Source organism: Penicillium nucicola (assembly GCF_028828085.1).
Source record: "Penicillium nucicola strain IBT 29836 chromosome Unknown utg000003l, whole genome shotgun sequence".
In the NCBI taxonomy this organism is placed as follows: Eukaryota; Fungi; Ascomycota; class Eurotiomycetes; order Eurotiales; family Aspergillaceae; genus Penicillium; species Penicillium nucicola.
Genome location: NW_026643127.1, coordinates 1989231 through 2003783, shown reverse-complemented (window position 1 = coordinate 2003783; position 14553 = coordinate 1989231). Strand labels below are relative to the sequence as shown.

Below are 14553 nucleotides of genomic sequence, written 5' to 3'. Positions count from 1 at the left end.
CAAAACAATCACAAAGAGAACTGTGAATTGTAACGGTCACCAAGTAGTTCAATACCTAGTCCTTTGGTATTCCTGGGAAACTGCAGAACCTGTCCCACACTAGTCCATGATCGTGAGAATACTTCATTCGACACGTAATTTTGCCCGTCTTTCTGATTGGGGCGAAACTGGTTGTCCGTATGTTCTGTTTCAATCTATTTACTTGGAGACCAAAAGCTCTACTGGATCACGCAATAACACAATATACCAGCGAGTGTCACGAATCCAAATCGCATGTTGATTACAGTACACCGTGTTTTATTTCTGATGTCAAGTATCTACAGTATATGTTGTCTCACCTTTGACCCGTGATGAACGGCATTTTGATTTATCTAAGTTGCGGATCATGATATCACTGGTGCCTTTGTCTACAATCAGTGACAGTAGTGGCCAGAGGTATCACAAATGCCTCAGGAGATATGCAGTCTTCTCCTTCAAGAGATAGGAGCAACATCCAATCATCCCAATATGACAACAGTATTTCACCAGATTCTTCATTCATGATATAGTCTCATATCCATTACGATGGACCGCTCACTACACCTGAGCTGGGCATGGGAGTGGTTGGTTGCATCCCCTCTCCATTGATATCGACCCGTCTGATATGCCAGACTGCCATCGTACCATCCCCATCTCAATAGTTGTTAACTTTTTCCAAATCATATGTGGGCCAACTCATCTCCATTAAATCGTTAAATACATACTATGAGTCTAAAGAGAAACGCGAAACTTCCAGCCGGTCTAAACCTTGACAATCAACTAGTCTGTTCGCGTCCTCCCCCTCTGGAACATGCGCAATCAGGATTGTGCCTCTCCTGGCTTGACGCATGTACCGGTAGCAAGGTCGATGTAGATAAACAATGCAAATAATGACCACACCGGCGCCGAACACGGTCCCCAAAATGTATTGAAGACTTTGCTTCGAAAGATTTCGGGATGCTTTGCTTCCGTCCAAGTCAACATCATTTTCAGCCAATGTAGTTGAAGTGACAGGTAATGAAGAAATGATAGAATGATTTGTGGTGGAATATTGTATGGCTGACGGACCTTGTGTGACTCTTTGATCGCTCGAGGAAGATGTTTGGACAGCAACATACCACCCAAGGCTCTCCAGCACGTACTGCGAGTTGGTAGATGCCTGAAAGGTTCTACTGAGACTTAAGCTCCCCCTGGAAGGGATAGCAGAAATGCCATGAGACCTTGTTTCAGCCTTGGTTACTTTTGCTGAAATGGGTGCAGTGATTTTGGCTATCGTTTGTCCGTGGTAAGACCCATCTGAAGGTTCCTTCAGGGAGCTGTCTGGTAAATATTCTTTCAGCTCGGTCATAGGTACTTGAAGTTGATGTATTTCGGAGGACTTGCTGGAATCTTCTGTGAGACCCACGATGTACCCTGCCGATGGAAACAAGGTTTCACTCATCCAAGTCTTATATGCGCCATTATTGAGAACATCACCGTCCGATGTGGTAATGTAAGATAATGGTTCAGTAAGCTGCTCGGTTACATCAGTCGCACCATGTCTGCCTTCCCAAGGCATCAATGACCCAGTAGCCTCATAATCATCTGCTGGAATCGTCTTTCCGGAAGAATAACCCAGAGGGACGAGGTTTGGCATTGTTGATGGTAGTTCCTGCATGGAAGAAGGTCGTACTATGCTGCCACCTTCTGGTTCCGAAAGCATTTTAGAAAACACGTCTTCATGGTGTGATCCTGAATATGGAAAGACGAGTTCTGGAGTCACTTCTGGTGAGGCACTGTGTATATGAACTGCTTGCGTACTACTGACTATTCCGGGTTTCAAAGTGGATTGTGAAAAGAATGCAGTGTCCACTAGTGTCGAGAATAGCCCTGGTACTATGTGGGAAAATGAGCTTCTAGAGACAAATTAGCACAATGATCTTGAAAAAATAGGTGCTGTAAGCTCAGACGGTTTCTGTCTCATTGTGTGGAGCTGCACTATCACAACTCAGCATATATTCCCAATTATCGTATCAAACCCAACAAGTGGTACCAGCAACCACACTTGTCAGAGACGAATGGCTTTCGAGAATGCAGCAACGGCTGAGACTAGTAAATTAAAAGGAGAAAAAAATTGGTAAGCAATCAAAGAAATTTAGCAACCCCATTCGCCGACAAGGTCCAAGAGAACAGACACATCAGTCATAATTATGACGCAGGGACTGGAAGCGCTTCCTAATCGAGTTTCGTGAAAACTGAGGGAACATGTATTGCCCTCAACTCGGATATATCTGTCGCAGTTCAGAGGTTTGAATTGATTATTTATTCAGAGAAAACATGAGGCCATACATATAGAACGAGAACATCAAGTCGATTTCCAATCAATTTGATTCTTCGTATACATACTTCGGGACTAAATCCGATGGCTCGGCCTGGTTCCTGGTCTGTACAAGCCTCATATCACAACAATATCCCCTCTAGGAGGTAAGCGCCTTTTTAAGGCGGTGTCTGCTGACGAGGTAAGATGAAATGCTTACGGGCAAACGCCCACTGCGTCTATGGAGTGCAACGATAAGATGTGTCAGGATACCATGATTCTGCAATTTAACCACTGCCATAGTTATATGACGGGCTAGGAATCGCCTGAGGGGTGTTGGCATGCTTTGTGCGTGGTTTACCCTGGGCTCTTAGGGTCCAGTTGATATCAGGATTGCGGAAGTCGGGATGCCTTTGTCACTGGTTCAGGACGAGAATCCATTTCACAACCGATGCGGAGCTAAGGCCGTGGCGGGTAGGTGTTCCCAGTTCGACATGCACCGTCGCGTGTCAAAGAAAGAAAAACTACGCTACCTTACCGACAGCCTATGCAGTATGCGCAGTCCCGCCAATACGTGAGGCTGCGATGAAGTCTGTACGACCACATACTGGAAGAAATCTTCGACTGACCATTTTCGATCCCGATATGAGTCCGGCGGAGAGCCTGGCAGCTTCGAAAACTGCAGTTGCCAGCCAGGCTTCACCACAAGAAGCCTCAGGAGCAGGGGAGAATAAGGTATTTCGCCAAGAACGACGATTTCCAGCGGACAGCCGAAAGCTACAGTATTCATCCCCGTAGAAAACAATTCGAAAACCAAAAAAAGTTGAAATGAGCAACCATTCGGAATGGGTAGAAAGTAAACTGGTACAGGGGCACAGATAGTCCACAATCACAACACCAAAATTTGAACTTCCAACTCCTTGATTAGATCCCCTTAAGCGTACCAAGTGTCCAGTCCGGTTCGCCTGCTTCGAATGACGCGACCTCAGCAAACTTGTCGGCTTTGCAGCGCGTTAGCAACCATATCTTCTGCCGGCAGTTCATGTATCACCGGGAGGGTGCCATGGGAGACTTGGACCCTGGCTTTCTTCGCCGCACAGCCAGTTCGCCTTCGCGAGCAGATCCCTTCTCCAGGGGAAGTTGAGGGATATATTGAGTGATTGATATGATAGGAGGATGACCGCCGACCATGGCAAAGCTGGCAGCGAAGTGTGCCGAGCTCGGGTAGGCTGGTGTTTCCATTTGGTTTTGTAGATCTAGCACAGTCCACAGGAACTGGACTGCTTTCGTTTTGGGAATATTTCGAGGGACATAAAGATCTCTTGCGTCTGTTACTCAGGAAGTTATCAGTACATGGGATGCATAAATCATGAGCTCCTCATGCTCATACTTTGCAACCACCCACAATTTGGTGCCAATAAACCAATTCATAATTGTATGTGCAGAAAAATGAGATGAAGGCTTTCAGGAAATGGTGATCCTGAAGTAGCACGGATTATGAAATATACGAAAATAGAGCGAGTTAGATAATAGCCCATGGAAGGGGTTTTCAAGTCAAGCGATACCGTTCATCGCACGCAAATCATATTGCATCTGTGGAACATAGCAAAACGCTCAATAGGTGGCTACCCGTAAACTTGTCTTCTAACTTGAACGTAAGTAAAGGAAAAATATCTTCACAATGTGCAAACGGCACCGTTCAACTCTGCTTGCTTGTTCCCGACCGGTTGAAAACCCGGTCGAACCGCATTTTTGAGGCCCAAACGCGTCCAACACGAAGGAAATCCCATACTTCCTGGCCCTCCGCTTCTTGGCTCAAGGCCTTGGTGCAAGTGCAAAAAGCTGATACTGTTATTTCTGGAGTGAGATCCCCTGTTCAAACCGATCGAATGTGAATATGACGTCATTATCATCGTGATATAAATTGGGCAGTCCCCTAGTCCGGTCGTTCGCATTATCCTCGTTTGTTGACCATGAAATCTATAATACCAGCAGCAAAGCTCACTTTTGCTATAGCCACCACCGTAGCGACTATGCCAAACTCTGACATTGGCGTTCAGCCGGCCACCAATGTAGTAAATTCAAGGTTCCTTCTGCTGCTTCGCTGACGGGCTTTAGATGCTTTCTGCTCCACTTCAGCTCATTGCCTGGAAACTACCTAACTGTACCGGAGATATTGGTGTTACGCAGTTCACTGATTCGGTCCTGGCACGAAACATCTCGAACGGGTACATTTCTCGCAGTTTCCAACTTAACCGTACATTGATAGAGCAGGAACAGCTGGATATATCCGTGACTAATAACTTCACCTCGTGGTACTCCCAAAAAGACCAGTTGAGTTACAACAGTACGTCTTGCAGCAACTTCTGGCAAACCTATTACCCCATGAATGGAACTACCGCATGTCATAACACGCCCCCATTTACCTGTCACCGGTTGTGGAACAACCCAGGACTGCCTACTGCATAAATGAAAGAGAAGAAAAAACCACGGTAGCAATTTTCTGCACTTGTTGCCTGTCGATCTCTTATTAAAATCAACTATGACCAAAGAGCAACGTCAGATCCTGGTCTGAAACATTCTTTAACATTCAAGATCGCGACAAGATTTTCAAGACAACGATCGCGTCAAGTGGAAAGCGGAGCTTTAGTCTTAAACTGAAACATACATTAAAATACCAAATTCAGAATTAAAAGTGAGTCGCCGTCAGTACCCTAACATCTAGAATCATACCAATGTGAGATTGGGAAAATCCATGCCCTTTGCTTCTCATGTTGAAAAGTGCTTTTAGAAAAGGCAAAGGGCTGCACTGGAATGGAGATTGTGTGGGCCAGCCAACTAGTCGTCGCGTTTCCTCGTCAACAAATCCTTCATTCGAGATTTGGCCCTCTGGTATATTGCTGCAGGAACCTGCCACCAGACCCAAAAAGTGCCGGAAGCTTTCATATGCCAAGAATGAATCGAAGTAAAGGTTCCCTGAGAAGAGTGCCAAGTCTTGAATTATCTCACGTGGCCAATGCCATTCATTGCGTCTTTCACCGATGGTGAGGAAGGTGAGATCATCAAAAGATTGCATGGTTTTACTTGTCTTGGGAGAATAGACATGCAAATTTGTATGTTTTGAAATCCTGATATCAGGCAGAAGCTCGTTGACCTCGTGTTGACTCAAAAGCAACAGGTCATGGTTATGAATATTAGACAATATCCAGTGAACAGGCTTCAAAAACTGGTCGTCCACTGTGCCTTTAGCCCTTTTGACTGTTTTAACAAAATCGTTCGAAGTATAAAGTCGAGAGCCCAAGGATTGTGGTAGATTGAAGTGCCCAGCAGAGGTCTTATGAAGGCCGTCAAATGCCAAGCAGGTCGCAGTTGTTCCCTTTTCCGGAAATTTCCCATGCTTCACAAAGTGACGAATGTCTTCATGTATACGATGAAGAAGGGGACTTTGCTTCGGCGGGCGACAGACTTGCTGTTCTCTCTGCACTTCGTGAGTAATTTGACGCTCCTGCTCTTCGTGTAGAGTGGAGCCACCTGCACGCCCGCTGGTAGGTGATGATTGCGTCAAGAGAAGCTCACGTACGATGCGATCACTTGGATCTATATAATCGTTCAGGCTTGAGGACCTGGGAGTGTCAGAAGGATCATAAAGCTGAGACAAAGTTTGCGCTTCGGGCTCCTGAATGCAAGACACGACATCCTCTGCGGGTTGACTGCCCTCTATGAGCATACTCCACAATCTGTTTTTCTTGTAATGTTGAAGGCCCTGTGAAGCCCAAAGTGGTTTTAAGCTTTCCAGTGTATCGCAAGTTTGCCTGAGTGCCCATCGAATCACGTCGAGCGAGGTCTTTAGATCATCTCCTCCCTGCATGATATGGCTGACTTCAGGGGGTATTAGAAATACAATAGACTGGCCAATACCAAGGCCACGCATTCTGCTACATGCTTTACGAAAGTCAGGATATTGAGCCACCCATTTAAAAACACACTCAGCGAAATAAACTCACCTTGAACAAGTCTGTCTTTAGTCAAACGAGGCCCGAGGGTCACAGCGGCCCGATATGAGGAGGGAAGTTTTAAGTCAACACCGCGCGCATGCTGCTGATCCAAAAATATCAGACATCTATGCATCCTTTGCCGAAAAGGCGAGCACAGTAATCTCTCCACGCGACCCTCACGATCAACCACTGCAGGCTCGTCATTTTCATCGAAGAAAATAGCCCCGTCTGCATCATTAGCAGTGGAAAGCCAGTGAGTGGAAACCCATTGGTTGCTAGACTCCAGAATCTGCGCCCCGACGTCTATGATCACACGCACTTTTGGACACTGGGAATTGACCAAAGCAATGAGGTGAGTTGTAGAAAGCTGTCGGCCTCCCTGATCCTGTGCTAAGATACACGCGCGATTTTCGTCCCTTAAAAGACAGCCAAGGACCATGGCATTTGTATGGAGCAGATGAGATAGATCACGTTGAGGCGACGACTTCGGTAGAAGAAATCTGTTGTCATTCGTCCCACTAAAACCAGTAGTGAGTGGTTGGTCTTTCTGCGAAGGTACGTCCCACGCAGAAGTGCAGAGCTTCTGCGGAAACTCCTTGGCCTCCTTTGGGAACACGACCTGCGAGAGATAGAAGTCTATGATGCCCTTCTGAAATCTCAGATGTGGGTAGAGGGTTCCGCAGAAAGTTTGTGTATCCTCAAGATTCACTCCAGTAATTGCCCTCAGCGTTGCGGGAAGGCTAGTCAGGCCGTTAGAAATCCAATCGTGATATTGGGCTGACGGATCATTCTCCTTTCCTAGCAACGTGAAGCAATGCCGTACTTGCTCGGCTGTGAGCCCATTATAATAGTAGGCCAGACAAGTCAACGTGATAGCAACATCAGGATGGCCAAACTCCGCGTTCTCGGAAGGGATACCTTTGGCTCGAAATGGAACAGCCATCAAACAACGGGATTTATGGAGCCCATAGTCGACTAACCAGCGCTTTCCAGCCAGCGTAAACTTCAGAATGTTATGAGCTAGCAGACCTCGCAAGACAAGCAGTTTGCGCATGAATACGCTATCGTGGAATGTCTCGCGAAGGATGTTCCTACACCCGTTTGTAGTGTCAATGAAGCGGATAAAATCCAAAGCACTTCTGCGAACTCGCCCAGCCCACTGATTTATTGGCAGGCCTGGCAACCCCTCATCATTTATCAAATCTAGAATCTTCGCAATTATTTCATCAGCTGCCTCTGGCCTCAGAAAATGGAGTATCGGGTAGCGAGCGCCACTCCGTTCAATATCCAAGCAAGTTGGGTCTTCCGAGTGTATCATTTCGGCTTGCCTATCAACCAATGCAAGCAACGTCTGGATGATATCCCATCGATCGCTGTGCCCGTCCACTGTCTGCTGGCTGCCAACAGTATACACAAGTTGAAACTTAGGATCAAGGACTTCATCGCTCTCGTCGATGATGTTCCGACAGTTGGACTGAAGCCATTTTTCTAAGTCTATCGCTTGAGGAGCCAGAGCTGGATCTCTGTTCATCAAGTCCAAACCGACAAGGCGAAATGACAAGACTTGCTCCGGTAATACTATCATTATCCCCCTCTGTCTCTGACATTCAACATAAGTTTCGCGCAGTTGATCCAGAGTAGTTGTGTCCAGAGGGGTGTCTCTTGCAAACGGTATATGGTAAATGCGCCGGCCCAGCATTCCACCGAGGCGTTGAGAGAGAAGATTCACGCTCTGCCGCAAGAGAGACTTCAAAACAAAAATCCGAAGCAGATTCCCACCATCCGCAAGAACCGAAGCAGCCAATGGTGTTATGACAGAGGTTTTCCCTTCACCCATGTTCAGTTGCATGACCGAATTGGACTGGAATTCTGGGCTGATGATACTGAAGGTTACATCTGTCTGGGTCTTCCGGATGGTGAGATTATTTTCAATCTCAAAAAGCAGCCAATCTGGGTATTTCAGAGTCTCCCACCCTACCCCACTAACACTCTCTGCTTCTTTGTAAAAGCCATCAATATCATGCCGATCATAACAACTCAAAAGGCGATCAGCCCGGCGTAAGGAATTGACACTTTTTGCAAACATCACAATGCTGTTTTTCCAAGCCTCAGGTACCAAATGCCAGCGCTCCGTCGCGAGAAGTGACAGTATTGAGTGACTGGTAACGTGCGTCATCAAAACTGTTGCCGCAACCTTTTCCCAGTCGCGGTCAGTTGAATTCAATGTCTCTTTAATAGCTTTCCAAATGGCGTTTCTCTGATTCCTTTGGAAGTCAAAATATCCGACAATGACGCTTCGCTCCACAGGCATCGCCGGAGAAGAGCAAGGCAAGCTGGCTTTTTCCAGAGACTCTAAGCTTTCCTCAAGCCCTTCTCCAAGCTCGCGTTGACACAAATTTGAATTGTTCCGAAAGTCAGTTATCAAAGAACGAAGCTCTGTGTTTGTGTCGTCATTAAATCTTTGAGGGATAAGGTGCCGATGGAATACGAGAGGTGGACTTTCTGTCGGCAGGTTGGCCGGATTGGATGCTGACAGAATGTCTAAAAGGCCAGGTGGGACAAACTGACGGTTCAGGACAGGCGAATCTCGCGATGGTGTGGAAGGAACTTCTAAGTCTGCCACGGGCGCTTCATCTTTGATAGTATTGAGCCTCTCTTGCACCGAGCGAAGAAAGATTAAAAACTGGCGATTTTGGTACCATTGCGTGCACAGAAATGAACATGCTTCCGATGCTCCCCTTTGATTGACCCTTTCAATTTCCGGCAACTGAGGTATTTCGCAGGGCCATTGGCTTTTGACAGAGTCGGACAAAGTTTTTACATCAGTCTCTCTCTGTAGATCATATTTCGATTGTCGGTCTTTAGCAGCTCGCTTTTGTGCTTTGGAATTTGTACCCAGACCGGGATGCACGAGATTACTATAGTTTCGTTCTATCGCTCGTTTGATCTGTTCTTCATCAAAACACTCGCCCATTTGCATGTTAAGAGATTGTTGCCCAATGGGAGGAATAGTCAGGTCCTTGAATTGGCCGGAAATTGCGACAGCCAAAAGTGAATAAATGAGTTGTTCTTCTTTATCGGCAAATGCAATTGTGCAAAAGAGAGACAGGAGGCTGTACGAGTCTTTTACCTGATCACTAGATCGGCAAAGCTCATACAGAGAGCCCCATGCGTCTCTAAAGGACAGTCGCAGAAGTTCCGTACAAGTAGCCTGCTTTAGAGAGGGTCCTGCTGGCCGGACGTTTTTCCAACTTCCGACGCTTCCAAGAAGGTCAACGCGCTGCGATAGACACGGCCGCCAGCTTCTCACAAGGGCTGCAATTTTGTAGACGCGTTGACTTCGCTTACTCTGGAACTCGCAATCTCGACCGTGATAAAACGATGACTGAGGCATTTGGTGCATTAAGCCCCCTCCAAGTCCGGAGTAGAACATATCCGAGTTTCGAGAACGGGCTCTTTCGAGAAGGTGAGGATCCCCACGCTTCTCGTAGCATTTGGCCATTGTATCGCACTCAGTGTGACTCAGTCCATGGAGAGTACTCAATCTACTACCACTCTCCACGATTTCTTGTGCCAGTGCTCGAAAATCGTCATGTTGAGCTAGTTCGCCAAGCTCACTATTCCACGAGACTGTCTGCATAGATTTCACATGATCAGGATAGTAGCGACGCCTAGGAGTAAGAGCTGCGATATGTTTCAAGAGCTCAACTGTCTCGGAGTTGAGTGGAAACGAGGTTTTCAGGCATGCCTGACGCAAGATGCGAATGGCCTCTGCTGTTCCTGACCGTTCCGTTGCGGGGTCAGGAAGAACATAGCTTGTGACTGCATGCATATATGCTAGATATAGTATCTCTAACATATCGTATGATCCCTGTAGCACTTTGAGGTGCTCATCAAACGAGTAGTGGAAACATCTGAGGCGAGGCTCTTCAGGTGGGTTGACTGTCACGACAGTTTGGCGTTTGACTTTGAACAGCTGAACACCACCATACGGTATCAAGACAGAGCGGCAACTTGTCCCACAGTCTAGAAGAACAAGCTTGTTCTTCAGGCCATATAAGCAACCTATGTCTTGATTTTGGTCAACCTTTGCATTGAATTCCTGGGATTCCAGAACTCCATTCTGGTTTATGAAGAACTTCAGTCGAAGCCTGACCAAGTGGATCTCGACTGTTTCGTCATCATCTTTTCGCGCCTGAATGACATGTATGTGATGAGGATCATCTAATACTCCGAGAACACCTGCCACCATTTTGAATAGCTGGCTATTGTTATCAACCATTTTTTGGTGGCCGGATGTCATGGTAGATATTTTTCCTGGTGTTCGTCCAAGCGAAAGCCGCCAATTTGTCGATTGCGGAGTCCATGTGTGCTCTAATGGACGAAACTCGAGCGTCTCACTTTCCAAATCAAGCCAATGCACATAGTTAGAGACTAGACTCTCTGGGAAGTCTCCAGCTAGCCTCTCGTGCGGGATGAGCTGAAATATCTGATGCTTTGCTCGCGCCTTAATGATAAGTTCACTCTCATCCATCGAGAAGTGGAGCTACGTAAACAAGGTCAGTTTCACGCTCGCACGACGGAGGCGCAATAAGCTTACAGAGTATCCCTCATACTGGGCAGTTGACATGAATGTTGACCCATTCAAATTCGATGGTAGCACCGTAAGGGTTCGCTATGTTGAATTTGTATTAATACCAGACCGGAAATAGGAGGTGGAAAGGGTTTCTCACGTTGCCAAAAATCCGCTGAAATAACGGTAGGCTGGTATACTCCCGAGGAAGACGTCCAGGAGGACAATTTGCCAAAAGAAGCTCTCCACTAAGTAGGTTGTAGTGGATCACTTGTGAGCTTCCTTGGGATTCCGCACTTGTTTCATTGGTAACCCATCGTGACGCATTTCCCAGACATGAATTCCAAGCAGACGCAATCTGCAGATCATACACGCTCTTGCTGATTGCTTCGTTGAAGCCTGATGGATCGGCCTCAATCAAATGACGAGTATGTTCTTCGATATTGTGCAAAATTTTAGTTGTCCAGATGAGGCTGTTTGCAACTCCAGATGGCACGTTCACATGCGAGCGAGGCGAATTCTCGAAAACCAGAATTGAGGACCGCGTTAAATGAAAGAGGTCTGTACGGTTGTCGAGGAGAAGTGGACAGTGCTGCGGTTCTACCGCGTACGTCAATTGACATATACCCCCTACCTTGACAATAAGCAACTGCTGCGCTTCACTTTGTGCGTCTGTCTGTGTGTACAGGTTAGCGGCAAGGTCCTCGCACCATTTTAAAGCGGTCTTTCGGCATCGACGCAAAAACTCTACCGCTCGTTCAACAGTTGAGAAAATGTCCGACAAACTAAGGGTGCGAAGGCCCAGAACGACCAGCGTGTGCAAAGTATGATGTTCGTTCCAGTTGGCCTCAATAAAGCCGAGCTTTTGGTTCAAGCAATCCAACAGCCGGATACCTAAGCCATCCTGTGTAAATGCTACGTGAGCCTCTCTGAGATCTGAACCAGGGCATGGGCCGCTGAGTTCCCAGGCTGCTTGCCGGAACAAAATGCATATCGCTTCCTCATTCATTGCGAGAGAAGGTGACGCTAGTTCACGAACCATGTTATACCATTGCACTCTGGGCCCCGCTCGAAGACAGCCAAAAGCGACGAATTCATGCAAGCTCAATTCAGAAGGACAGGTTTGCTGATCCGCAATGATCTGGTTCTCCGAATGCAGGAACGAATCCACTGTGTGTTGCAGGCAAGTGTACGGCCCCGGAGGGAGCTTAAAGATACACCAACGTTTAAACGAAGAATATTCTTCTTGGTCTCCTACCCAGCTGTTGTCTTCGCTGTCGAGAAGCCGGAACTGGAACGCATTTAGCGGCGTTATGTCTTCAAAAGCTACAGGGAATTGACGACTACTGTAGTGAGACCTCTTCCATGACTTTGCTGTTGATCCCAGGGTAAGGCGCTGGCCCCAGCTCACGCAGAATTGTTTCGTTTCTTTGTAAAAGAGCAGATTCTGCTGCACGTTGGGTCCTTTTTCAACTTGTACCCGACCGAAGTCATGGACCAGTCTCCAAGTGATATCGCGCCACTTCAGAAACCATTTTGGGCAATCCAACTCGAAGATAACTGTTTTGAGGATCTCCTCACACCTTGGAAGTGGCCATTCGTAAACATCAATACTGAGATTCCCGGCATGATTCTCGATGGAGCAGCGCTGGCAGGATCTAGAATGATATTCATTGCCACGCGAATCAACGTCCCACTGGTGCGGAGTTTGATCAGCGCGACACAGAAGTTCTTTATGCTGTTGAGACTTGTTCCGCCACTCTGTTCTCTTACTCTCAGTGCTATCACGCGCATGTTGCTCTATACGCTCGCGTAGCCCGTGATGTTTTCCAGAATCGTCAAAGTAAGCAGCAGCAAACCCTTGCGAGTTGGGGTCAGAAAATATGCTTGGGGCACCGGCTACCCGTCCTTGGTATCTGGAAAGGATATAAGCCTCGATATTATTGACTCGTCGCATTTCAGAGCGCTGTGGTAAGAGCAAAGATTCAAGAATGTTGCTAGGTATTTCAGGTGAATAAGTTCCTAGGAGTGGACAGATGACAATGCACATCTTATCAAGAAAGATCCACAACTCCATTATACAGACAATTGCAGCGGACATCGCATCTGGACTGTCACTGTATGCTTCGACTGCGAACTCTGAATATGTTTGAAGCAAGTCTCCCAGCAAACAGCACAGATGCTCTGAAGGCTCTCTGTCGCGAAGATACGAATTGGTCTCCATTGCATCTTTCACCCAGCACTCAAAATCTGCCAAGGAGATAAGGTCTCCACTTTCTAAAGTGGGTAGCCCAGCCCTATTCATTTGATTGCGTGCTGCGTAGCGTCGATCGAAAGATGATTGTTCAGTATTAGCAGGAGCACGGGATATAGCAGAATTCAAGTATTCTCTGGAATTCTTGAGCGACATCTGCAAATCTTCTGGGGCGCAAGAAAATCCTTTCGGTACTGGCATCGCACCTGCACTGATTATTTCCTGCTGAATATCCTCTAAAGAAGCTCGTATGATGGTCTCCGCCGACTGCGAGTGTTGCAGGACGAAATCGCAGGCTCCTTCCTTCAACTTCAGGATTCGTCGACATATCTTGGCACGTATTATTTCCAAAGCATCCGCAGGAACAACAGGTCGAACAAGCGTAGCGAGATGACCTAGCTCAGCTGAAAAATAGAGCATAAAGTTTTTGTATTGCTTGTACCCGTCTCCATCAGGAAGAGCGCGTTGAAGCACTGTCTGGAGTGCAACTCGCAGCACAAGCCAATGAGGAGATCTTCTCCAAGGAAGCTTGCTACTTCTCCAGTTGACCTCGTCTCGCGTGTTCTTGGCAAAGGAAAGCTCCCCATTAACTTCACCGAAAGCCAACAGCTGAGTCATCAACCCTTCAGTGACAAGACCCGGGTGAGTAGTATCCCGTTCTTCGGGAATTGATTTTCCAGCCTTGGAAGATTTAGACATCATTTCTTCCACGTCTTCGGCCGATAGGCGTGCTAGGTTTCTTGAAAGTTCCATGCAAAACCTAGCATCCCCCAACATGCTACCTGGGATGGCCACACTTCTGCCAACGAACTGGCGAACAAGACTCCCCGGCGCAGAAATCACGTCCTTTGCGCGAGGTGATGCTTCAAATGAATCCATGATGACTTTGTCGCAGCCTTTATCGTAATATGCCACCCAGCCACAATTCTGAGCCCGAATGTATAGAGCAGCCGCCCCTATTTTCGTCAGTTGGATTGATCTTCATCATCCACAATCCACAACTGGAGCATACCGTTTTTTTTAAGATCTGAAATGATCCGAGCAAGGGTCTCTTGGCACACAGCACCTTGCTTATCCACTTCTTCCCAATTTTTCAACATATTCAACAAAAAATTCCAAGGTTCTTTATTTTCTTGCGAGCTCTTTTGTATGAACGACTCAAGGGCTTCTTGAGCGAATCGGTGAAGCGTGCGCTCTAGAGGCCAGTCGCCATCCAATGTGTCTTCATCATCATGCTGTGGCAGCCAAGGTGGAAGAATAACATGGTGAAACATGAAGTTGAATGAATGCTTCGAAATCAACATCTTGCGACAGTCTGGAACAAGTAATAATATATCAAATGGTGTTGAGTCCGAATTGCGTTTCTTTTCCTTTTTTTGGGCTTTTGGGTGCTATTGTTTTGTTTTTGTTTTGTTTT

At 46.9% G+C, this 14553-nt stretch overlaps 3 protein-coding genes across 3 annotated transcripts; all 3 read right to left on the bottom strand.

Moving 5' to 3' along the window:
• Positions 1–742: 742 nt before the first annotated feature.
• N7511_004315 (uncharacterized protein) lies at positions 743–1720 on the bottom strand (the record flags this gene model as incomplete). Its single annotated transcript, XM_057126740.1, has 1 exon — positions 743–1720. The coding sequence occupies one exon, from the start codon at positions 1718–1720 to the stop codon at positions 743–745; it is 978 nt and encodes a 325-aa protein (XP_056985630.1).
• A 1641-nt stretch (positions 1721–3361) lies between these two features.
• Positions 3362–3556, bottom strand: N7511_004314 (uncharacterized protein; the record flags this gene model as incomplete). The annotated part of the gene is made up of 1 exon (XM_057126739.1): positions 3362–3556. One exon carries the CDS (start codon positions 3554–3556, stop codon positions 3362–3364), a length of 195 nt encoding a protein of 64 aa, XP_056985629.1.
• A 2649-nt stretch (positions 3557–6205) lies between these two features.
• N7511_004313 (uncharacterized protein) lies at positions 6206–14015 on the bottom strand (the record flags this gene model as incomplete). Its single annotated transcript, XM_057126738.1, has 2 exons — positions 6206–10855; positions 11043–14015. The coding sequence occupies 2 exons, from the start codon at positions 14013–14015 to the stop codon at positions 6206–6208; spliced, it is 7623 nt and encodes a 2540-aa protein (XP_056985628.1).
• Between the last annotated feature and the right edge of the window lie 538 nt (positions 14016–14553).